Source organism: Bos grunniens, chromosome 12, assembly GCF_055505025.1.
Source record: "Bos grunniens cultivar Pamir isolate PY7600 chromosome 12, Bosgru_T2T1.0, whole genome shotgun sequence".
In the NCBI taxonomy this organism is placed as follows: Eukaryota; Metazoa; Chordata; class Mammalia; order Artiodactyla; family Bovidae; genus Bos; species Bos grunniens.
In genome coordinates this window covers 92,133,437-92,159,339 of record NC_141176.1, presented here as the reverse complement: position 1 = coordinate 92,159,339, position 25,903 = coordinate 92,133,437, and the positions used below count along the sequence as shown (strand labels likewise).

Sequence of the window (25,903 nt, the reverse complement as noted above, 5' to 3'; positions counted from 1 at the left end):
CATGCTACGAGGATTATTTTAAAAGATTTTCTCGAGTTCCCTCATCGTGGGGGAGGGGTCGCCTTTATTTTTGCCCCACAGACGGGGTGGCCAGGGTGCAGAAGGTCCACAGTGGCCCGTCAGGCGAGAGGGCCAGCCAGGCGACGGTTAGCAGGCAGCGCCCGCCAGGTTTCCTCCGCAGGATCTCCCTTCTCCACACGGGCTTCACGTGTCAGTCCAGAACGTGGACGGACTCGTGGCTGACGGTGCCCCGGTAAGGTCGGCATCACCTCTCAGCTCCCTACCGACCTTTCCCCATCCCGTTTTGTCTTGAAGCCCTGCTCTTCTCCACTGCTTGGAACTCCGCTGCGGGTAAGCCCACATTTCGTGGCACTTTTTCCTGAGGCTGAGTGATGCTAATGGTAAAGAATCTGCCTGCCAGGGTAGGAGACACAGAGATGCGGGTTCCATCCCCGGGTCGGGAAGGTCCCCGGACAAGGAAATGGCAGCCCACTCCAGTGTTCTTGCCTGGGGAGTCCCATGGACAGAGGAGGCTGATGGGCTACCATCCATGGGGTTGCAGAGAGTCGGACACGACTGAAGTGACCTAGCACACACGCATCCTGCCTTATAATTTACACATTGATTCAAGCCCTGAGTCGGGAAGATCCCCTGGAGAAGGGAATGGCAACTCACTCCAATGTTCTTGCCTGGGGAATCCCCTGGACAGAGGCGCCTGATGCGCTACAGCCCACGTGGTTGCAGAGAGTTGACACAACTGAGCGTCTGAGCACAGCCTCTTTCCTGAGGATGAATTTACTGATTCCTCCAAGGACTGTACGACTTTCCAACGTGTTTACTGTATATGTACATATGTGGGGGGGGTACTGAAGATTTTCTTTCAAATTAATTTAATGGAAAGTAAATATCCACAACCCTTCAGTCAGGTATGCTCCCCTAATAAGTAAAATTTACATTGTCATCTTTTTCAGACATTTTGGCAATAAACCAACGATAAGATGTACCACACGACTGACAACCACACACACTCCTGAAAACTATCCTTTTACGAACTATTAAATGCCCCTGATTCCCTGCAGAAGAAAGAGGCTCGTTTCAAGAGGATTCTGCTCCGAGTTTAAATTGGAAAGGACGTGGGGATCTGACAGCCAAGGAGCATTAAGACTTCAAAGCAGACGAAGCTGGACCCGGTCATTTTGCAATAAAATGTGAAGTCATGTAATAGCGCCCTTTTAAGCCACTTGGGACTTTTTAAGACTTCAAATAAAACGCTATTAGCACAGACAGATAAACAATCTAAGCCGCTATTTGCCTGGGGTGATACCCTTGTGATTTACAATGGGCAAAGAAAATACAGCAGGCCCCGCGTTGAGAAAGACTGACACGCTGTGGAGACCCCTCCTCTAGGCGCTCGGCACCGCTCATGCCTGGCCCTTCACACCTGCTCAGCCCCTCAGCCCACCCTTCGCCCTGTGCTCCCAAAGCTGCTCCTGGTTTCATGTGCAGGGCATAAACGGATCTGAGGAAACACTGAGCCTGAGCGTGAGAAGTCACTCATTTATTTCAACCAAGCAAACGAATACTAAACACCTCGTCTTTGTTTTTGCTTATAAGTAGCAAGTGAGGTCACCCATGAGTGTCCACTTGGAGTCCCAGAAGCCTGCTTTTCAGGTGCCCGTTGGACCTGGCTGCAATCAGGAAGGCCCACCGCCCCAGGAAATGCCCTCTCATTTCTGAGGGGCCTGGCCCCACCCGCATCTGAGCACAGCCCCAAAGATGCTCCAAGTGAGGCCGTCAGGGGGGCTGGACCTGGTGGGACAGCGGATCCCTGGGCCCCACAGCCTTGCTGCCCTTCGGGACATCTGCTCCAGGACACCCCAGGGCGGCGGAGGCACCTGGCTTTCGAGAGAGGCCCTGAAACCGCATCTTTCCCCGCTTTTCTCCACTCCTCCCTCCGGCTCTCACCATCCTCGGGGACTTAGTGCGAGGCGCCGAGGGGAAAGCTCCCCACCCCCCGCCCCAATCAGCCCCTGTGGCCACCAGAGGCCGGGTGAGACCATCCCGGGACCTGCAGGCGGCTCCCGGGTCACGGCAGGCGCGCATCCACTCCGCTGGATGCGGGTCTCTGGTTCCAGCGGGCGAGGCCAGGCACACTGCGTCCCCACCGAGCCCAGAGACCACCCGTCTTCTCTTCTGCCCGGGCCGCCGCTGCGTTGCCGGAAGCCAGTGTAACAGACGCCAGGCGCTTCTAGCTGAGGCTCCGAAAGCCGATGCGGTGAGGTTCCCTGCGCAGCCGTCACCCGAGAGGTGGAGGGACCTCACACGGACACGTGGGTCGCCCGCGGAGGACAAGATGCCGCTCAATTTCTGCGTCTCCTGGACTCGCTTCCAGAGTCGGAAAAGTCGAATCCGGCCCATGGCGACCGCCCCAATCACCAGCAGACAAGTAGAAATAAAATAAATAAACAACAGCAGCAACTATTTAGGATTAAGCCAGTAAGGCTATTGTCCCTTTAAATTGAAAAAGAAAAACAGAAAGAAAGCAAAATATTCTGTGAGTTCCACGGGAAAAAAAAAAAAAAGTCATATTTGTATAGACCCCAAATCCCCTCTGTTTAAACAGGGTGATTAATATCAGCTCCTGTAGGAAATTAAATTCGGGGAAGAACGGTAATATGCAGATATGCAGATTTCTGGGCAGGATGGCCATCTCTGGGTAGGGAGCTGGCTGATTAATCTGCGTCCTCGGAATACAAAATGAAGCACGGGGCTCCCTTGGGCAAGCGCGAGAAATGACTTTGCCCCCCACGGAAGCGGGGTGGTGGGGGGGAGGACTCGGCGCCAAAGGCAGTGGGTCTGAGCCGTGTGGAGGGCGCGGCTGTGCGACCACACGTCGCGGAGCCTGACGGCTTCCTCCCAGGCCTCCCTCCACGTGCTCTCTGGAAAGTTTTTCCTCCTCGGTTTCTGAGGACGTGGTTATTGATCTTGGTCCTCATCCACGGCCCTCCTCCGCGGCTTCTGAGAAGGGTGTCCGGCCCTCCCACTTCAGCGGGAACACACGCGCCCAGCTACACGCAACCAGGACACCCCTACCCACCAGTTTTTTTTTTTTTTTTTCTTTCTTTCTCAAAGACTGAGTGGGGTAGACAATTTTTTTAATTTAACGTATAACACCAGAAACCTAATTTGAAAATGTAAATGACTCTCCCTCACAACCCAACCCTCTCATCATTTCAAAATGTCAACGTGGTCGTCACATCAGGTCTGGCCCGAGGATGAGATTTTTGATCACTGAATAATGATGCTATTTATTTTGGGGGGAAAAAAATATTTACAGCAAGATGCAAAATGTCATTTTCAGTGGGATTTCTTTTTGTCGTTCCTGGAAACTCAAGCCTGTTATTCTGAACCATTCAGGGTCTCTCCGATAATTGTATACAAGTAGGCATTATGCTATATTATTAAAGCTGTAATTTCCTGCCGAATCTGTCTGGATGTTTCTTTTTATCACTTGGCAATTTCTATCTAGTTATAGCATAATTAAGTTTCCTGACCCTTGCTCACTCTCTTAACAGGACGCTTAGAAATACACTAGAATTGCAGACCTGCGGGCCCGTGTCCCCGCTCCCCGCACGGTAATGGAATAAAATTATTAATCCAGTAATTGTACGGAACGCATTACTTTGCATTGAATGTCCTGGCTTCTCATTTTCCGTCGGGGACAATCAGCCCAGGGGTGCGAATCATTTCAGCGGGATCGTGGCCCTGGAAGAAAGCCTCTCGTTCCCGCTCCTGGAGCTCCGGGCAGCTGTGATTATCCGAGGTCTAATGCAGGGCTCGGCTCCAGCCAGCAGAACAAAGTTAATAAAGCGGACGAAAGAGCAAGGTATTTCCAGCTGCGATTCACGCGCCAGAGCCAGAACCGACGGGCAGGCGGTGAAGGGCATGCGCGCCCTGGTCTCAGAGGGTCCGCGCCCGCAGGCGCATCTGGGAGTCCTTCTGCCAGAAACCAGGGGCGGTCTGGGCTTTCATCCTCTGAGGCCCTGCGCAGGAAGGTCCGTAAGTCGCGGCCCACGGACAGGTGGGCCCAGGGCTGCCAGATTGGGGCAGAGGCTGAGGAGGGCTGCCTTCAGATGCGGGGGCCGTGCCCCAGCACCCCAAAATGCCCCCAGGCGGGCAGAACCCACGCTCCTGGAGCCCGAAGCCGCTGCTCGGCCTGTGCACTGAGGGGGTCATGCAGGACCGACCCCCGGGGGGAATGGCCAGCACGTCCCCATCCTCACGGAGACAGTGAGCTTCAACTCTGAAGCAGTAACAGCATCCCAGGCACAGCCGTGAAACGACCTGGGCTTGTCTTCGTATGGAATGTGTCGCTGCGGTGACAGCTCAGTACACACGCCCTGTGAGGCTTACACTCTACGTGGGCCGCGTGTCACAACCAAGGCACACACTGCGTGTGTGCTCACTCAGCCGTGTCTGACTCTGCGACCCCACGCACCGGAGCCGCCAGGCTCCTCTGTCTGGGGGATTCTCCAGCAAGAGTACTGGAGTGGGCTGCCATTTGCCTCTCCAGGGGAACCTCCCCACCCAGGGGTTGGACCCACATCTCCTGTGTCTCCTGCGTCGGCAGGCGGGTTCTTTACCACTAGCACCACTGCAAACACCCCTTGTCTCAAACCACGCCAGTGTCCTTCCTGGCACCCTGGGCCTTTTCAGTCCCTTCTGGGGTACACACCAACACCAGAGCGTGGAGCTCACCTGAGCTTTTCCAAAACAGACCAACGGGATTACAGACTCAGCCTCGTAATTTCCTTTTGCATCTCGATGGAGGACGCACGTGATTTCCACTCGACTGAAGTTGAGTGTAGACACTGTGTGTGTTCTGAGTTGCTTCAGTCGTATCCCACTACGTGTGACCCCATGGACTGCAGCCCGCTAGACTCCTCTGTCCATGGGATTCTCCAGGCAAGAACACTGGAGTGGGTTGTCATTTCCTCCTCCAGGGAGTGTACACTCTAGAAGTCAGTTAATATGTGTGCAGTTTAAAAGTTAACTGACCAGAGGTCAGCTTGCACCCACATCCTGAAGCGGTTGTTCCAACATGTGGACTGCATGCTACAAAAATACCTCCACTCATCTCCTCTGAACCACCAGGCACAGGAGGAAATGCCAAATCCTGGGGAAGGCTTCTCGGAGCTAGAGGTGTTGGTTTCAGGTCAGTGCTGTGCTAACTGTACGGATTTAAATCAACTGTTCTCAACTGGGGGTGACTTCACCCCTGAGGGACACTTGGCAATGTCTGGGGACAAGGTGGGTTGTCACACGGTGGGTGGGGGGCTGCTGTTGGTGGGCGGCAGAAGCTGGCATCCTGCAATGTACGGGACAGCCTGCCCTCAGCTAGAGCTACTTGTTACGAATGTCCAAGGAACTGAGCTCTGCAAACCCTGGTTTAAAGGGACAAATATTTGTTGCAAGAAAAAAAAATCACAGCCTGAAAGCCTTGTGCTCAATCAACACCAGATACAGCTGAAGTGTTAAACTTTTCCTCCCTGAACTTCCCAGCTCCTGAAATGTAAACACGAGAAAAGAGCAGAGTGGGATTTTTTTTCAACTATACGTTTTTTTATTTCTCAGCTGAAAGAGAAACTGTCACAGGGGGCAAGGAGGATCCAGGGATTTCTTTTTCCTCCATCGCTGATTCTACTAGGAAGACAAGAGCAGAACGCCCGTTTTCCTTCTGTGGATGCAGACTGCACTGTGGAGCTGGCACCTCATGTTACCTGCCGGCCTGCCCATGTGCAGAGATGGGCGAGACTGCGGGGCTGTGTGGGTGGTGTGGAACACAGACACGGGGTGATGGTGGCGGCTGCTCACGTGCGTGGGAAGCTCACAGGTCAGACACCATGGCGGTCATCGTGTGGGTGTGTGGAGAGACACAGCGCCTCCTTTAAGCAATCTTTCCCACGGAGATGGCAAGATTTCTCTTAGGTTTCGAATTAGAGCCTCTGTCCCCAAAGAAATGCGTCAGTAAAGGCGGCTTAATAACCGGCCCTCCACATCAGACGTCCTGCTTCTTAATTTTTGAGCAAACTGTGCGTCACTTTTGTTTCACGGCAGCCTGCGAACGCCTCCTCTGAAAAGCCACACTCGGGACCTCTTTGGCTGATCCGAGCTGCTTTATTCCAGAATTCAGCCGGGAGTGAGTCGTTCCCAGACCTCCCTCGCACGGCCTCTGAATCGGCGCCTAATAAACACGCATTTGGGGGAGAAGGCTGATGGGAGGGCCATCGCTTAAGTTCCTATTGTTTCATTGATAAAAATGATCCGGGAATCGGCAGAATATGTTAGCCATTTCCTTTGGTTTTCCATCGAAGGCTGAAAGACATTTCTAAAATAGATCTATTTTCTTTTCATTCTGCAGAATAATGCATGAATGATTATAACATATGCTCTATCTCCCTTTTTCCCCCCCCTCAACCAGTGGGAAAGTGCCTGAGACTGTAATCACAACTTGTTGGGTTTTCAATCTGATGCTGTCCCGTTTTATCATGGTAGTTAAACGTCCATTCTTGTTCGGTGTGATAAATGTTATGGCCGTGTAACAGTAACGAAAAAGAGAGACATGTTAAACCAAATATTGCTTCAGATTGTGTCTTTTATTCTCCTTTATCATCATATCTTAATTTATAGTATAATCATCATTATCGCAACTGTCAGCCTCATTTAACCCCGCTGATCTCCCATGATTCTCCGCCGTCAGGTCTGATTGCCTACCTTCTGCCGACGGGCTGATAATGCCTGACAGATTAACCCTCCCCAAGAGGAAGACAATGATACATAGGACAGCGCCGAGCGCGCTATATATTAATGAGGAGCTGGCAAGGCTTTGATAAGGCTGCAGAATAATCCATCAGTGGGGAAGGAGCTTATAAAACGGGAGGAACGTTTCATGGGAAAACACCTGGGAAGGGTGTAACGACCCGGCAGCTAAACGCTGTCAGCTGCCTCTCCCCGCGTGTAATTAGCATCAGACGGGGCGCGCGGCTGGCCCGCGAAGTCCATCAGCCCCAGGACCCAGCCTCGCTCGCTCCACGCCGGCCCCACCGCGCTCCCGCGTTTACAGCGTATTTAGCAAGCCGGCAATTAATAGCTCGCGTTCTCGGGCATCAGAAACTGTTTATCTTCTTCTGAACGTGCTCTCGCCGGAGGCTGTTACCTGGGAAAGGCAGGAGCCGCTGGCGTTTTCTGCCGCACTTACTCCGCGGAGGCCGCTCCGCCATTAGATACAATGCCTCAGATGGCTACTTGAGCTTGAATGCACCGTTATTACAGGTATTATATGAAATTGCCTGTGTTATGTGAAGGGGATTATAGAGGTTCTGGATCAATAACTTCAGTGGATGTTGGGAGTGATTACAGCGCCCTGTCAATTTTCCGCATTTGGCTGTCAGTGTCCATTGACCACACACCACCTCTTGTATTCACATCAAATCACTCATTTCATTGGTAAATTCTATATATCTCAATTTACTTTAAGTAGCTGATTTGTGTAAAATAAAATGACTTCCTCTTCTGTGTGCGCAACAGATCTAATCCTATATAGTAATAAAAAGCATAAACACAGGGAGACCCTCTGTCCTTTGGGAAGCCTCGTGCAGAGCGCAGCGACTGCCCACTCCCTGAAATAGCTATAATTGAAACATCTCCATGACCCGGGCTTTGTTGAGACCACACCTAGCCTCTTCATCTCTCCTTATTTTTCCATCGCGGGGAGGAATCTTGGAGCGGCCGGATCTCGAGCACCCGGACTCCGGAAGCAGCTGTGTCTCCCTGCACCCACGCCCACGGCTGCGCTCACCTTCTGCGCGAGGGGGCCAGGCCCCCACACCCCCGTGCAGACTCGGCCCCCACCTTAACTCCAGGACCGCAAATGCTGTCCCGAGAGATTCGTCTTCCACCAGCCGGCAGGCTCCTGCTAGGTGCAGAATGCCTGAGCCTCCCTTTTCTGCATTTTCTTCCTCCTTTTCCGTGTGTGTATGCACATGCACCCGGGCATGTTTGACGAAGTGTAACATCAAAACTTAGGAGAGAGAAGTCCAGAGGCATTCAGTGACGGGAAACGTCAAAGAGACCCAGGAAACGTTTGGGGAGGAGGTCTAGACTTCCTGTGTCAATAGAAACTCACTACAGGTGTTCAGACCACTGGAGAGATGGGGAAAGTATTATTCCACACACCTCAGCATGCACGGGTAACATTTCACTCAGGAGTTGTCTTTTGGAACTTAGCTCGATGTCTTATCAGTGTTTCCTACTATTTCTGACCTAGAAGAGGCCCTTAAAGAACTGTGTACTGGCCACAAATAACTAAGGAACACAGAAACAAAGTATTTACAAAATCCTCCAAGCACCCCCCCAAAGAAAGCCTCCCCACCAACTAAGCTTCCCACAGACAAATGGATCAACCACTAGATTCGCCACCTGTGAATGGGCACAGCTTCTGGTCCTGAAGCAATTCAAAGAACAGAGCAGAGAGAAGGAAAGGCTTGTTTATTGTCTGTCCTGGCATACAAGATCCTTTGCACAAAAATACAGACTCACCCTGCATCTCTTCATTTACTGCTGTATATTTTTATATATTCTGCACCAATAACAAAGTGAGGAGAAAATACAAGACTCTATTAAAAATATGAGTAAAAAGAAAACCTCCATAAACCGTGTCCATATTTTCTGAAAAGCCTTATCGTCACAAGGAGCATAATATTATTTCAGAGGCAACTGAAATCAAAGATCTTCAAAATCTGCCATCTCTTGGCTTCTTCCAAGTCAGAACCTTTGCACTGGGTGCCCGGTTCCCCTCGCTATGCGTGTCCCCATGGTACAAGTATAGTGATATAGCGGAGTGGTGTGAAGAGCAGGTCAACTGACGTAGGACAGTCCCCTCCACGCCAGTGTTAGCAAAGCAGGATGGGACGGATAAAGGGGACAGAGGCAGGTAAGACCCCCAAAGGGATGCCCACGCCTTGGCCCCCCCAGCCCACGGCATCCCCCCTGGCCCACTGGCCTTCCTGCCTCCCTCCATCCCAAGGTCTTGGGGCCACTGTGTTTCCCTGTCCCTTCTCACTGGCGCTAGCGAGCCTGCCCATCTACCAGGCTCTTCGTTAGTCACCTCCTGTGCTCAGACCACACAGAAGAGAATCACCACCTCAGGTTCATAGGGAACAAGACCCTGGTCCAAGTGACTTGCTCTGATACTTCCATGGAGAAAGGGTTGGGCTGGAATCCCAACCCCTCGTCCCCACAAATCAGAAATGGTTTCCATTCAGACAAGCACGCTGGCAGCTAGTGATGATTCAATTCAAGCCACAGGCAACACTTTGAGCAGGGCAGGATGTCAGGAACTGGGAATGGGGAACCTGGCTAGGAGTGGAAGGATGCCACAGGCATTTAAAAATATAACCCTTGCCCTCGAGGAGTTAATGGTGTACCGGCTGGGATGAGACATAAACTAGCAAAAATGAAATTACAGTGAGATTCGGAGAATATCGTGGTACTACTGTAGTAAAAAATAGTACAGGACTCAATCGTCTTGACTGTCAAATTAGCTTTACAGCAATGAGTGCTATGAATCAAGTAGAAAAAGCTCACTTTTAGCTGAAGTGATCAAGGAAAGCGCCAGTGAGATCTGAATAGAATTTGGCTCGCAAGGAAAACCACAGAAGTCTCGGTATTCCTGAGCGTGTATAAACCCATGCAATCACTCTTAAACGAGCTCAGGATTTGACTGAAAATTCTAGCGTGAATCTGGCATTCACGCTGATAAACGACAAGCTACTGTTTGGAAAACTCTAGTTTCAAAGGAGCAATAACTCAGTTTTAAACAGCAATTTATAAAAGACGGCAGCCTTTAATATAGAAACCCCTAGAGTTATGTCTGACATTACACAAAGGACATACATACTGCAGAACCATTTTCGAACAATAACAGAAAATTCAAATTAAGAATTTATATGCATCTCCGAAGCAGCCACCCAAATTCACTTAGGAAAACAATGCACTTTGACAAAGTTACAGAAAATACTAATTTACTAATAGTCAACCAAAATCCAATTACAATTTTAATAACAAGTGCAAAACAAAGGGGGTATCCAGAAGGCTGGTGTCTGGTGAAATACCAAGGTGAAAATGTGCAGAATGAGCCATCAGTCCAAAGTTACCCTTCAGCCACTAGTCCACACTAAATAAAGCAGAGACATCAGGAAAAGAAACTGAGCTACCCAAATATTACAGCGTAGCGAGTGGCTGAAAAGAGGCAGCCCTCACCATTCTCCGGATTTTCCTATCCTGATTGGTCAGAGACAGCTCGAAGAGAAAAGGAATATGGAACGAGCCCAGTCTTCCCCGGGTCGGAATCCTCTCCACTCCGTTATTGTGAGTGGTGTGTGAATCACACCCCGCCTCTCCCTTTAGGATGGGTGGAGGAGGCCTCTTGGTTACCAGACAGCACCTTAGAGAGGCGATCCCAAGGGACGTGCTGGCCTTTGCTCCGGACACTCTTCCTGACAGCAGGAGTGGGTCTGAGCACACAGTAGGCGCTAAATGCACATCCCTGGAAAACTGAATGAATGAGGGAAGAATGATGTCATCCAGAGGATAAAGGACAGTGTAGATCGGTGGGGTGGAGCTCTAGGAACCCCTGATACTTGTGTTTTTTCAAAACCAAAGCTAATTTCACGATCATTAGTAAATTACCCACCGTATATCTTTGGGCTCTGAATTCTCTTTAAATAGAAGTTGAATCTTGACTGGGAAGCCTCTATCCATTTGCATGTAATTTTTGTTCGGTGAGAAATCAGTGTGACTTAGATTGAAAATATGGCAGGATCATTAAGGATATTGCCTTCTGTGGCGTGTTGTTGGTGCCACTTGAATCCTGAGTTTCAGATGACTGAAAATCCTAGCCATGTCAGGGTGGAGTCGGACAGAAGCCATGCTGACCGTGAGAATCACTGGCCTGGGTGGGGGCCCCAGGGACGACTCTACCACACTCCCTTGGGTGCGAACTTTCTTTGTGTTGTTGCTGTTTTTGATTTGCCAGAACAGAGAGTGCAGAAGGGCTTCCGTGTGTGTGTGTGTGTGTGTGTGTGTGTGCGTGCGCTCACAGGGTCCTCACCCCCTCCTGGGTCTAAGAGGACAGACATCACATACCGGGGAGGGTGGGCAGGCAAACCCCGCCTGCAGGCATTTGGATGCAAAATACATAAAACCACTGAACAGCAGTCAGGGGGTAGAGTGAAAAAGAAAGTGTTTCTTTTTTTCCTTCTTAATGCTGCTTCTTGTTAACAAATATCCATTGTTATTAATTTGGTTGCTACTTTTAAAAGCAAGTGTTTCAGTTTTAACTCTGCTGCCAGGACGGGACCCTTAGTAATGTGCAGATGGAGAGAAACAGCACAGGGCATTTGGGGTGGTTTGCCGCGTGGTCCAAACAGCTCAAACGGAAAACAACGGAATAGTCGGCCCACTGCGTGCAGTTTCTCCCCACGGGGCCGGCAGCGTTCAGTGCCACGCAGTGTGGCCACGTTCAGGCTGGAATCGAGCTCCGTCCTGTCCAGCAGCGTGTTATGTGACGTCTCTTTAGGTTGGTGCTGCTTCTGCGGAGGATTCCTTCTTGGTGAGAGCACTTTCACCAAAAAGTGAGGAGAAGGTAAAAGCTGGCAACAATAAACTCTTATGGAAGGTGAGAAAGCATTCCTAGCTGGAGGAAAAAAAAAAGAGAGAGAGAAGGAAAAGAAAAAACGAAGGGACCCATAACGAAGAGCTGGCCAGTAATTTAACTCAAGATTCCAGATCGCCTCCTTGCTCTGTGAAATATTTGCTAACACAGGGTGCTGCGTCTTCTTAGGTTAGTACTTGATCTATTAGTAGGATGGAGAGAAATATGACTGATTGTGGGGTCCAATTTCTTAACAAAAACAAAAAATGCATCCGGTCTCCAAACGTACATTTGCATGAAAAAGAAGCCCCATTGTGCTCAGAGATTCTGAACTGCTAGGTCCCGAGTCCACTAACCCCTGTCCACGCGAAAACGTGTGCCCCCGCCCAGAGGAGCCTGGATGCTCGAGGCGGTAAGTTCCGGTCCCCAAGGCGGGGCAGGATCCATCTTTGGGGAAGGAGCAGGGTGCGGGGTGGGGGGCGTGCTGCAGACATCTGATGACAAACCCGAATGTTCAGAGGTGGCGTCCCCTGGCAAGGGTGCATTCATCAGGCCCCTCCTCGGTAAAGACGCAGCGGCACACACACCGCCTGTCCCCGGCCTGGGCACTGCCCCTCGCGGGCCCAAGGTTTTCTTTCCGAGGAAGTGTCTGCATACCTCCCTCCTTTTGTCTCAACCGGAGGGTTTAATAGCTCAAGTAACTGAAAAGGACTAACAACAGCAAGGCTCCGGTTTCCAGAGTAACCGTAAAAACAGAGCCCAGTCTCCATGGCAAAGAGAAAAGCCATTTGCTGCAGCCTTTTCAGACCTTGAGCCGACACTGACAGTTTTCCTATAATCACCCCGATTATTTGTAGCAACTAACTATATTATAATGTTAACTATAGGAGGGCTTTGAAAATATGCGGGCTAAAAAAAAAAAGGAATAAAAACATACTGGCTTTTCTTCTGCTTTAGCTATGAATAGACAAACCATTTAAAATGTATAAAATAGTTTGTTCTTGATAATTCAACCCAAACAGGGTAGTGCCCATCTTCCAGGTTTCTGTCCTTAATTCTTTCAGGGTGTCGACACCTTTTTCAGAAGTCTATGCACCATCTTGGCGTCTGGAATGCATGCATTTCTACCAGAGAGAGAAGTGAGAATGGATATGTGATCTTTATACGTTTTATTTAATCTGCCCCAGATTGAGGAGCCTTTATCCTGCACTTGGTAGCTGCTGTTTCTTTCAGTCATTTGCAGGATACGCCCAGATTATGCTGTACGTGTGTGTGTGTGTGTGTCTTCTTCCTCCATGAGGCTATATGACCAGCCTGTCCAGGACCTGGTGTGCTCATCCATGCGGCTGGGCCGGCTGGTGCTGACCTAGGAAAACCGACTGATTTGACAACAATTTGCTTCCCGAGCGCAGAGGTACAGCCTGCCTGGTTGAACTGCCTGCATTTTTTTTTTAACTCTTCATTTGAACCTGGAATGAACTTGAATTTCAGTCTCTGTCTTTTATTTAAACACCAAAACCATTCTTTCTTTAGTCTTAGTTAAAGACTAAGCTCATTATATGTTCAACTATTAATAATATAGTTCCAATATTAAATCTATGCAAGGTAACTTTCAGATGAAACCAAAGCATAACTCACCGCTCATTCATACACACACACACACACACACACAAACACGGGTCTGTTACATGGTGCATTTCAAATTTCCTATGGGCACCTAAAAAGATTACAATCAAGATGTGAAGTAACATTATGTTAATAGAAAAATGACAATTGCAGTTTCAATTTTCTGGGAGAGTATAACTATCTTTCCTTTAAGGGATATAGCTGAAAAAACAGTCCAAGTAAAAATCACTTAATTTTTATTCCACATATAAGAGCTTTTATCAGATGTTCTCAACTTGTCTTTGTTAGTTAATTTTTGGAGAATAAAACTTGGGAAATCAATATTATGTCATGTCACTGAAAAATTGCCTCATTTTAAAATGGTACAATTTAAGAAAAAAAAAAACCTCGCCCAATAATTTAGATGTTTACATAATCAGCTATTAATCAAGTTCTGATTTTAATTTTCTCCTCTATTTACTAAAAACAAACCTACATACACTTTGTCTTAAAATTCAGGTGGCATGCATGCAAATCTCCACTTTGCTGCTGTTTCTCCTCCCTGGAAAGCATCCCAAATGACCGAGGCAGAAACAGCTCCTCCAAACACGCCAAGCCACGACTAGAACACTTGTTTCAAGCGCCAGATTCCCAAGCAGAGTCCCTCGACCCAAAAAGACAGCAGCTCGATAGGTAATAATGCCCCTCTTTTTCTGATTTTGCGTTTCTTCTCCAAATCTGTTTGAAAAACTCCAGTGTTCTTCCCAGAAGGGCCCGTTACCAGCGAGCTGGTGCCCAGAGTTCACGGGGGCACTCAGGTGTCCAGGGAGAAGACGGGCTGGGGCAACTGGAGGGGATGGCACGGCACAGGCAGCCACGCGGGCAGCGGGGAGAAGGCGGCGGGCGGGACCTCCACCGGCTCACGCGGGAAGGCGCCCAGAGGGAAAAGCAGCGGCCCTGGCGCCCGGCGGGTTCGGCTTCCACCCTGACCCGGGTCCCTGTTTGCCTATCGGGCTGATCTATGCTGTGAGCCACAGGCCTGGTCCGTGCTGGGCTTTATAAATTGCTCAGAGATAAAAGCTTACCCTGCTGTAAAAAGTAGTAAGATATAATACTGAATTTTCACTGAAATGCAAAGTTTCCTGCTGCCCCTTATATATTTAAAATTGCTGTTTTCTTGCAATGAATATAATTCACTGTCTTTTGCAAAGTATAATCCGCAAGGGTTTGACCAAACAGAGATGCTCTAATGATTGCAAATGGCTCAAATATTCTGTCCAGTGAGTTAAGTGATAAAAGTTTCTATGTTAAAAGAAATAATAAGTGGAATTTCACACATATTATAGTAATTGTGAAGCATCCAATTTACATAGAAATAACGTGGAAGAATTCTGACCATGGTGTTTTAAGTGAATCATTACATGCATTGCTGATACATTTAGAAGCTGCAATGTGCCAGGTATGTTTCTCTCAGCATAATAAGTCCTGTAATGGAGCCTTTAAAAGCTTAAAATGTATAGTTAGATTAACCTTTCTGTTTTAAGGGGTTTTTCCCCCCCTCAAAAAAAAAAAAAAAAAGGCCAGAAGAGAGAAATACAGAATCATTAAAAAGCCAATTAAAGCAACACCCTTTTCTTTTTTCCATCCAATGGCTCCATTGAGGATTTTTCTCCACTACTCATCATTGTACTTAGTATTTTAGATTTTTGGTAAATTTTGGTTATTTTTTTTCTCCTAAACAAAGATCCAAGATTTCACTCAAATTCTTGGATGGAGAACTGTAGTGATTCTGAAAGGAGACTGTATCTTAGATGTTAAGGCAGATTTCTTGAACTAGAGAGGAAGGTGTACTCAGAAAAATCCTAGACTAAAACAAATGTGATCTCAAAGCCAAACAATCTGGCTTCTCTTGTCCTTAGAAGAGATTATTAGAAATGTTGTTCCTCCTTTTTCCTTCCCAAATTAGCTTTTTTGGACTTAATATTTTATTCTAGCAGGAAGGCATTTCTGCTTTGCCTTATGAGGTAGATAATTTAGTAGATAAATCAATTATTACAAAAACTGAACAAAAAATTCTAGACCAGTTTTTTTTTTTTTTTTCATTGACTTGGAGGAGGGAGGGTATATAAGTCTTCAGGTGTCTTTGAGAGAGAGGTGTTCTGTGTGCAACCGTCTCATAAAATCTTCCTTCCTTTTCCAGGATTCACGGGCCTGTAAGTCTTTTGCTGTTTCCACTGCATCTAGACCCGGGCTTCTCGCTGCGGGTATTTGGGGCCAGGTCACTCTTTGCTGTATGGGGCCATCCTGTGCCTTCAGCAGCGTCCCTGGTCCCTACCCACCAGATGCCAGGGTGGCCCCCTTCCCCTCCCAGTGGGGACGATCAAAAAATTCTCCAAATAATGCCAAATTGCCCCTGGCAAGTGAAAACCATTGAGAATGACTGTTCCAGATCTTGAGGACAGGAAAATCAAGAAAGCCCTTCACCTTTTTTCCCCCACACACCCCCCACCCCAGCACTAAATATGGTTAATTCAAGCCCGTAGGCTAAATAGTCAAAATTGCCTAAGGTTTCTCACCATTTCTTTTCTTCTTTTACTTTTTTTAAAAGAGGAATCTTGAAGCTAAACTACACCAAAAACATCAGACATAAAATTAATAATAGGATACAAATGGTTAATCAATAAAATTCTGACTTTCTGAAGCACTTTCTTCTTGATTAACTCCAGCACTTTAAGATACAAAGGGCATCTGTCCCTTTCCTCATCTCCTGTCCTTAGGTCCAGAAGAAAGAGAAGAACAGCAATGGCACAGACGGGTCCCTGGGCCATCTGTCTGCTTCAGCAACCAGATGGACACCAATCAGCAGCCATCGTCCCAAGGTCTTATGGGCACTTCATAATGTTCTTGAGAAGAGCTACAATATAAACAATGTAAGCCCAACAGTAATGCGTTTATCTGATTAGTAGTAATTCGTGCATTTAATTTGGGGGTTTTCCACGTGTTTTCTGGCATGTCATGTCACTTAATTTTTGTAAAACTGTCCATACTTTGAGATCACTAGTAAAAAGTAAAGACTATCTGTCCGTTTGTACATCATTCACCCAGTCCATCCATCCACTCATCTACCCATCCACCTATCCGTTTATTAAATATTTATTAAGTCGTTTCCACATACTGTGCACTCTGAGCAAACTGCTTACTGGGCACTGGGGGGCAGGGCGGGGACATGAACCAGAGGTGACTCCTGCATGTAGCTCACAGTTCAGAAATAGAGAAATAACCTTAAATAGACAAATTTACCTCCCTATTGCTTCCATCTCCAGCAAGGTATGGCTAATGAATTAATGAGCAAATGCATATGTATTTCACACACACACACACATTTCAGATTCAGAAAAAGTCCCTCACATTTAATAGGATGATGTCACATTTATAAACACGACAGTGGGGCAAAGGTTTCATGTATCAGCTCTGTGTGCTTTTGGACATATTTTGAAAGAAAATATCGTTTGTTATACAAATTATATTGAGTGTTATACATTTTTAATGGAGGTTTCCCAGGTGGCGCAGTTGGTAAAGAATCTGCCTGCAAATGCAGGAGACCTGGATTCAATCCCTGCGTTGGGAAGACCCCCTGGAGAAGGAAACAGCTACTCACTCCAGTATTCTTGCCCAGGAAATCCCATGGACAGGGGAGCCTGGTGGGCTACAGCCCATGGGGTCACAAAGAGTTGGACACGACTGAGTGACTGAGCATGCACACATGCATGCATTTTTAATATGCAGATGTGTATATGAAGCATACAACAGGGTCACACACTAATTCAAAGGCTATCTGAATTAGCTGTCTCACGTGGTCTTCACCCACACCCTGCGAGGATGAGGTCTGCCTCCCAACACCAGGAGCCCTGTCCTGCATCTCTCTGTGCTCTCATATGTGTGAAATACATATGCATTTGCTCATTTATGAGCATTTATGAGCAGAGCACCCTTCTAGAAACGTTTGATAATCAGTGCGTGACTGAGCGCCAGGCCCCGTGGCAGGGTGGAGGTGGATGACCCGAGATGCCGTGCTTGCCGGCCCCATTTCGTCCAGTTGGAGATGCAGCCTGGACGGTGTGATTGAGGTTGAGGAGTGAGCCAAACAAGCAGGGCGTGGCCGGCCGTGCAGGCGGTTGGACAGAGATGGGGGAGTTACTGTGCCCAGGCGGGTGAGCTTGTGCTTCCCTCCCCCTGAATCATGCTCCGAATCCCCGCCAAAGACACAGTTCAGGGTTTCTTCCAAAGGTACAAACCCACAGGGGAGGGAGGAGAGGGACAGCAAGAGCAGCGACACCATCCCGGGAGCCGGGAGGTGACGAATGCTTGGAACTGCCTGCGAGATTGGGGAAGGCTGCAGCTCGGCCCGCGGTGGGGGCGTTGAGAGTGACTGACGTTACAGAACTGCCCAGGGGCCTCTGAAAGCTGTGAACCCAGTGGGGCTGAAAAAAGTGGGCTGGTTCAATGTCTCTTGTAGAAGTGGGCAGTCTGGGGAAGACCAGATCCTCTGGGTGAGCAAAGCAGGAAGCCTCAGTCTAGTCACGATAGGCGAGCCATGCTTAAGTCAGGGAACTAGGCAAACATTTGCACCCTCGGGGCCCTCCCACCCAGGGTCTCAGAATGCAAGCGGCCAGGCCTTCCATGGTCCAGACAGGAGGTTGAGCCACCTGACTGGGTGATGAAAAAAGACCCAAAGATACCAGTAGTAACATTTCCCAACTTAAAGGCATAGTCCCCTCCCTTCACTGAATCCCATAATCATCGATTCCCCACCCGCCCCCCACCTTCAGCTTCAGATGAGCCTTTAGGGCCTTCTCCTGAGTATGAGCCAGGACCAAGGGTCATCAGACATACGTGTGAGCAGAGGCTCTAACGTGAAATAAACAGGTTACATGATTGAGCAAGTAGGAAAACATTCATCTCCATAAACCAAAGACCATACAAGAAGAAGCAAACTTTGCAGGAACTTTAATGTCTTTAAATAGAGAAGGGATGATATTCCGATAGAGAAATAAGGCCAAAGGCTATACAAAGGGGATCGTTCAGAGCCCCAAACTGAAATGAAGTACATGGCGTTGGAAATGAAAAGCTCATAAGTGACACTGGATTCCAACAAGCGAAAAGCCTCCCAGAAGGTAGAGTAAAAACTTTTGGGAGATGACTGTGCAGGAACCACACCACAATCCAGTTTCGTGTTTACCAGAGTCAGCCGAGTGGTGACCCACTGCAGGAGGGGAGGACAGTCCACACAGGGGCAGGGGCTGGTCAGATGCAGGTGACACCAAGCAAGGATATAGAGTCGAACATCTGTCTTGATTGAGATTTGGGCTGGGTATAGAAATCCTAGCTGGAAACCAAATTGAAAAGAAGTGGACTGACTCATGGAACTTTGGCTGATAGGTGAGTGGTGACGCAAACCCAGGAAGACCAGACGCTCCATGAAGCAGGGCTCCATTTGTCCCGTCCAGCTCCGTGTCTCCTGCTGGGCCTTGCAAGCAGCAGGTACAGCAGAACACGAAGGAAAGTGACTCGCATCTTCCAAGCTCTCTGTCTCCTTTCTAGTTTTCTGGGATGGAGACCATCCCAAGCCTTGCTGCTGCTGCTGCTAAGTCGCTTCAGTCGTGTCTGACTCTGTGCGACCCCGTGGACTGCAGCCCACCAGGTTTCTCTGTCCATGGGATTCTCCAGGCAAGAACACTGGAGTGGGTTGCCATTTCCTTCCCAAGCCTTAGGGGCAACATAATGAGCCTAAGACAGAGTGGGCCTGGATCCTTGACCCCAAGCTCCAGAGCTGCCCCACCAGGAGTAAACTGTTGCTGTGTTAATCCTAACATCCAGGGGTTTCTCTGGTTGAGTAACTGAGCTGCCTTAAACTACTGTTGTTCCAAATCGGGGGCAAGCTGTCACTGTGTGGGATGCAGACCTTTCTCCCCAGGTAGGTCCTCCCTGCCTAAATAGGTTGGTTCATCTCAGTAGAAAATACTGCTTCCACTGGACATTTGAGTTGAGTGACACAGTATCTCTCTGTGGTCTGCAGCAGGAGAACTCGCCGTGAGTTAGTAGAGGAGCCGGCAGGTTCAGAACCAGAAGCTGTGTGGAGGGGCGCTGGTGACGGCTGTGACTAGCGTGCCGGGAGCACCGGGAGGAAGCAGGACAGGGTGAGTGCGTGCAGCGCCTTTATCATCTGCCTCCCCCTCCTCACACACCCTGGCCCAGCCTGAGTCCCGCGGCAGGCGTCAGGCCTGGGGAGAGCCCTGGAGCAGGGCCTGGGCTTGGCAAGCCTCCCTCCAGCGCCAGTGAGCCTGACCTTATTTGGAAACTGGGTCACTGAAGACGTGACTAGGTTAGAGGAGGTCACCCGGGAGCAGGCTGGGCTCCTCATCCAGGGTGACTGGTGCCCTGATGAGAAGGGGGCGAGGCACAGAGATGGACCACGTGCAGGCAGAGGGAGGGGTCGGGCCGAGGGCCCTGAAGACTGTCGCAGCACCAGAAGCTGCAAGGAGCCTCCCTGCAGGCTCGGGGGGAGCAGGGCCCTGCTGAGCGGGCTTCTGAACTCCGGGCTCTAGGGTGCGGGAGAGCAGCCTCCAGCCCGGGATCCCCCTGAGTGGTCGTTATCACTGCAGCCCCGGGAGGTGGAGACAGTGAGGAATGAGGAACAGGCTGGCGGGAACCAGCCAACAACAGAGGCCCAGCCCCGCTGCCCCTGAGACGCAGAGAGTGGGCAGCCAGGCCCAGCTGCTCGTGGCCAGGGGAGAGGCCACACGCCCGCCCGGCAAGGCCACGGCCACCGTAGCCAGCACCCTCTGCACAGGAGGGGACAGGTTTTCCAAAGTCGGCCGTCCTGCCCTGCCTGAAGGATTTCCACCTGCATCCGGCAGAACTCAGCCGAGGGTGCTGCTCCCTGATGCCCGGGGCCCTCATCCTAGTCTATAAGCCGGTATATCCTGCCATCAGACATGGACACAGCGGTGCCCGTCTGACAAAACACGGCCAGGCGTGCTGGTTTATTCCAGAACCACCTCACTCCGGGACACATCAGCTCTAGCCAGACCCAGCCGCACAGGACAGAGAGGACTGCTTGTTTTCAGCCCTCGGTTCCCTGGCCAGTAGCTGAGGAAAGTCAGCCTCTCTGGCCATAAAGACGCCCCCCCTCCACCCCCAGCAGCCTCAACCTGGCTTTCCCTCAGCCCTGAGTCTCAAGTTCATGTAATTTCCCATGACCTCCAACCTTTGACCCGTTCTAGCTCCTGCAGGGCCACAACCGTCCTCCGCCTCGGAGTGAGCACCGCCTCACGTGCTCCTAAGTGTCTGCTGGACGGAAGGAACTGTCAGGTCCCTCCCAGCCTCTGCTGATCTCATCAGCTCCTTAACTGGCTTTAAAGGCGTGGATTCCTTCTGAGAGAGGAGAACCTGCTGTCTCTCCAGGGACCTGCCTGAACCTGTGCCGCAGGGCCAGTGGGAAGGAGCAGGGACCACAGACCCTCCACGTCCCGTCCTCCGCCCACACCGCCTGCAGAGCAAGTCAGCCCGCAAGCCCGGCATCCGGGCCTTGAGCCTGGAGGGAACGACGCTCTGGGCTGGGGGTGCTGCCCCTCGAGCCCCCAGGCCCCGCCCAGAGCTCCCTCACCTCCACCCGGCTCAGCGTCTCACCTCAGCCCGCGTCACCCCACGAGACACATGCCCGCAAACCACCTGTGCTTCCAGCAGAGCTGTGAGCCTGGCTTGGGCAGAGAGGCCTTTAGGACGTCGGCAATGCGGTCTTCCCAACATCCTCTGGGAGCTCAGGTGGTCAAGTCCGTCGGCTCATTGGGTCACCCTCCTCCTCGGGGTCAGGACGACTGCGCGTCCCTTCAGTTTCACTACATAACAACCCGCCCCCGAAACTTAGTGGCTGACAAGGAGGTGCTGTCCTCCGTCGCGTGGGTGGTCTGGGTGGGCAGGGCTGGCCTTGCCTAGGCTCCCTCCGTAGCCGTGTCCAGCTGGAGGGCTGGCTGGACCAATCTCATCTGGAGGTTGGCAGTGGCTGTTGGCTGGGCCACCCAGCTCTCCTCCACATGGTGACTCAGGCAGGTTAGGCCACTGTCTTACCAGGGGTCTCGGGGTATGTCAGGAGGGCGAAGGCAGACACTGCAGTTTGTCACATCCACTACAGTTTACTGGTCAAGGGATGCCACAAGCCAGTCAAGAATCCAAGGGTGGGGAAATAGACCCTATCTACCAATGGGGTGATGACCCCACCTCCTGATGGGGAGATGACCCCACCCCCTGATAGGGAGATGACCCCACCCCCTGATGGGGAGATGACCCCACCTTCTGATGGGAGATGACCCCACCCCCTGATGGGGAGATGACCCCACCTCCTGATGGGTAGATGACCCCACCCCCTGATGGGAGATGAGCCCACTTTCTGATGGGAGATGACCCCACTCCAGGATGGGGAGATGACCCCACCTTCTGATGGGATATGACCCCACCCCCTGATAGGGAGATGACCCCACCCTCTGATGGGGAGATGACCCTACCTCCTGATGGGGAGATGAGCCCACTTTCTGATGGGAGATGACCCCACCCCCTGATGGGGAGATGATCCCACCTTCTGATGGGAGATGACCCCACCCCCTGATGGGGAGATGACCCCACCTTCTGATGGGAGATGACCCCACCCCCTGATGGGGAGATGACCCCACCTCCTGATGGGTAGATGACCCCACCCCCTGATGGGAGATGAGCCCACCTTCTGATGGGAGATGACCCCACCCCATGATGGGGAGATGACCCCACCCCATGATGGGGAGATGATCCCACCTCCTGATGGGAGATGAGCCCACTCCCTGATGGGAGATATAACATGAACTTGTGATTAAATTTAAAGCATAGAGAAAATAATCCTACAGTTAGGTGTTACTGGTAAAAATACCAGTAAATAAGTCAAGCTGATGCTCTCCCAGCTCCATCACTGTGGCCCCAGAGGACAGGGATGCATGGCCCACGTTCTGGGGTGCACAGTGCTGAGCTGAGAAGCCCCAGCCCATGCAAGTAGACTTCACGTGCAAACAGCAGCAAGACCACTTCTCAGAGATGAAGAATTCAGGAAAAAAAAAAAACCACCTTCCCAATCTCTCTGAATGAAGTGTGTGTGACTCAGGGAACCCAATGGGGACACGAACACAGAACTCAGTATGGGCACCTCCCAATACAACCATAGAATTACATCTATACACTTGTAAATGTGATTCTAAATTTAAAGTAAAATGAAAAATATTCTTGGAAAACAAAGTATTATAAATTATCTTCATTATTGTATGGCTTTAAAATATCCCAGGTTACATTAAAAATGTTTAGAAATTATTTCGGGGTGAGGAGGAGAGAGAAGTTCCCAGTCTTTCAGAGCAGAATTACTTTCCCATGTTGATAATTAGAGGACAACAGATTGAACTCAGGTCTTAGAAACACAAGAGTAACCACTAAATAAAGAAAAAACCTAAGTTTCTATTCTCCCCTGGTAGCTCAGCTGGTAAAGAATCCGCCTGCAATGCAGGAGACCTCAGTTCGATTCCTGGGTTGGAAAGATCCCCTGGAGAAGGGATAGACTACCGATTCTAGTATTCTTGGGCTTCCCTGATGGCTCAGATGGTAAAGAATCCTCCTGCAATGCGGGAGATCTGGGTTTAATCCCTGGGTTGGGAAGATGCACTGGAGGAGGACATGGCAACCCATGCCAGTATTCTTGCCTGGAGAATATCCATAGACAGAGGAGCCTGGCTGGCTGCAGTTCATATGGTTGCAAAGAGTTGGACATGACTGAGTGACTAAGCACAACACATATTCTTCAAACCAATAGAGGTAAAGCTGTATAATTTCTTTAGATAGAAAAGTGTAAAGGAAACGTTGAGAATAAGAAAAATTTGATTTAGAGATCAGTTGGTGAACATCGGGAACATTTATGTATTATTTTAACAGCTCACAAGAGACGTGAATTCCAAGTGGGGGCTCTGCAGTCTGCATCGTCATGGTGACGATGCTTTGACAGGAGAAAGCTAGGGCGCCCCTGCAGCCCTGTGTTCACCAGCACCTGGAAACTGGAGGAACTGGGAAGAGGCAAAACCGCCACTGTTTTCCTGCAGTAAGATTTTCTCCTCCACTACTCGCTCAAAAAATAATAAATTTCAAAGTAAAGTCTAAATAGAAACTTCAGGATCTATTTAGACAACCAGTAGAAAAACACACACACACACAGAATAATATAGTTCCCAAATGTTGGCAATGATGAAAAATCCATTCAGAAAAACCACACAACATAAAAGACGCTAAAATATGATGAAACGCGTCTTCATCAAGCAAATATTTCCTGAGGGAACAGATATGAGTAAAATAAGGAGTATTTAATATTCGTAGATAGGAAAGCCACAGTATGTATTCCAGAAATGTTAATTCATCCCCAGATTATTTCATAAACTGAAAGAAATTCCAGTAAAAAGACCAACAACACAGTTTTGTAAATTTTAACCAAGTTATATCAAACTTTATAAGAAAGTATAGTGGGCAAGGAAAATAAAGATCATTTTATGAGAAGGACCACAGCTCCCTATTAAAGCTAATACCTGGGGTAACACTAACTCAAGCCGCATGCAACGGCCAGAGGTGAGGTAGAGAGTCCAACAGCAAGGACAAAGACGCAGAAACAGAACGAACTACATCTTTAACGTGACGTAAAAATGCCTTTAAATCAGTGGAGGAAAAATTATTAAGTGAATTCTTCCCATATAATTGCTTTGCTATTAGTAATAAGTAAATTTTGACACGTACTCACATCACGCACCTAAATAAACTACAAGATAACCGCCAACGAATAAACCAGGGAAAACCAGAGGAAGAAACTTATATGCTTTTTTCTAAGAGCGTGAAGACCAACTTTGTAAACATAGCATTGAAATAGAAACACTTAGAAAAATTTTGATAGATTTGACAACGTAAAGTGTTCCTATCTTTTTACTGTTAAAAATGACCATGGGGAAATATTTAAAATATATACAGTACCCAAAAAGCCATTAAACACCCTAATATGTAAAAAGAGCTTGCAAATCAATAGGAGAATAAAGTAACTCTGTAGAAGAACAGACTATGGCTACAAATAGGCAATTCAGAAAGGCAGACCAATGAGCAGCCAGTCACCAGGGGAAAACTCTCCATCCTCACTAATGGCCAAAAGCAAACCACCTACAACTCGATACCACTGTTCGTGGTCAAAACGGCCAACGTTTAAACAATACCGACACTCAGACCGCCAAGTGTAGCTAGGAATCAGAAACTGCTCCCTACCTTGTTGATGGGTGTGTTCATTTGTGCAAATTTCTGCTGGAGTCCGGATCTTCCAAGTATCTCAGGTGTCTCATAAATGTTTCCCTCCTGTTGAACCAGCAACTGTAGTTTGTCCCCTGAGGAAATAATTAGAAAGAAACACTAAGATTATGACCAAGGACTTAAATTGTCATTTTCTATATCAAACTTGGGGAATAAAAGCCTAAATATTCATCAAGAGGAACATTCTTCAAAATAAATTGCCTTAACTGTGCATTTATAAGGGACCATTGCATAATATTCAAAAATCACTTTAGAAAAGCGTTTCATGGGGAAATTTTCGTGATGTGATGTCAAGTGTAAGCACAAGATATACACTTTCTCATATGTTATGATCTCTACTTTAAAACATTCACTTTTCCTACAATAAGCATGTATTTATTTTTTTTTCAATTAGAGCAATCATACTCAATATAATTTTTCTAAAAAGCAAACAATGAGGTGCTCAGTTGCTTTAGTCGTGTCTGGCTCTTTGCAACCCCAGGGACTGTAGCCCTCCTGGCTCCTCCGTCCATGGGATTCTCCAGGCAAGAGTACTGCGGTGGTTGCCCTGCCCTTCTCCAGGGGATCTTCGCCACCCAGGGATCGAACAGCATCTCTCTCTCCTATGTCTCCTGCATTGCAGGTGGGTTTACTACTGACCCACGGGGCAGCCCCAGTGATGAGGAAGCATCGCCAAGTGAGGCCTCTGGGGCTCAGGACCTGGCCCGTCAAGTCATTCCTTAGGCTGAGAATTCAAACACAGAGAATCGGATGGGAAGCCTAAGCCCAACCTCCGGGCCTGGCGGTGGCGCCGCGGGCCCCGCCTGTCTGGTTCCCTCCGTCTGAAGTATCCCGTTCGCCCAGGTTCTCTCTTGCTGCAGAGGCGGTGTCGGGTCCTACCTGGGAAAGCGGCCCGGAGCTCGCGGTCGGTGGGTCTTACTCCTAGAAGCGAGCGCGCGACCACCGAGCTGCGAACCAAGCACCCGGGCCCAGCGGGGGAAGCCGGCGGCGGGGGCCGTGAGGCCGGCACCGTCCTCGCGCCGGAGCCGCCGCCGGGCGGGCCTGGCCTTCCTCCCGCGCCTCCGGGCCGAGGGGCGGCGACGGCGGGGCCGCCCTCGCGTCCAGCGGCGCCCTGCAGCCCTGGCCTGCTTTCCCGGCCCCACAGCCGGGCTCCGCTCAGCGCCCTCCCAGGAAAGACGCGGCTCC

General features: G+C 49.5%; 1 protein-coding gene and 1 long non-coding RNA gene across 2 annotated transcripts in view; one reads left to right on the top strand and one right to left on the bottom strand.

Moving 5' to 3' along the window:
* The window catches only part of LOC147362090 (uncharacterized), a gene marked incomplete at its 5' end in the record, with an annotated part of 109,026 nt that extends 83,128 nt beyond the window's left edge, over positions 1 to 25,898 (bottom strand). Inside the window, 2 exons of the mRNA XM_086328702.1 lie at positions 24,677 to 24,792; positions 25,598 to 25,898. Coding sequence (XP_086184828.1) covers positions 24,677 to 24,792; positions 25,598 to 25,898 — 417 coding nt within the window. The remainder of the gene's footprint in view (positions 1 to 24,676; positions 24,793 to 25,597) is intronic.
* On the top strand, positions 4,574 to 8,056 carry LOC147362091 (uncharacterized). The gene is made up of 2 exons (XR_015137774.1): positions 4,574 to 7,332; positions 7,775 to 8,056. It is a non-coding gene; the product is annotated as an uncharacterized LOC147362091 (long non-coding RNA).
* Positions 25,899 to 25,903: the final 5 nt, after the last annotated feature.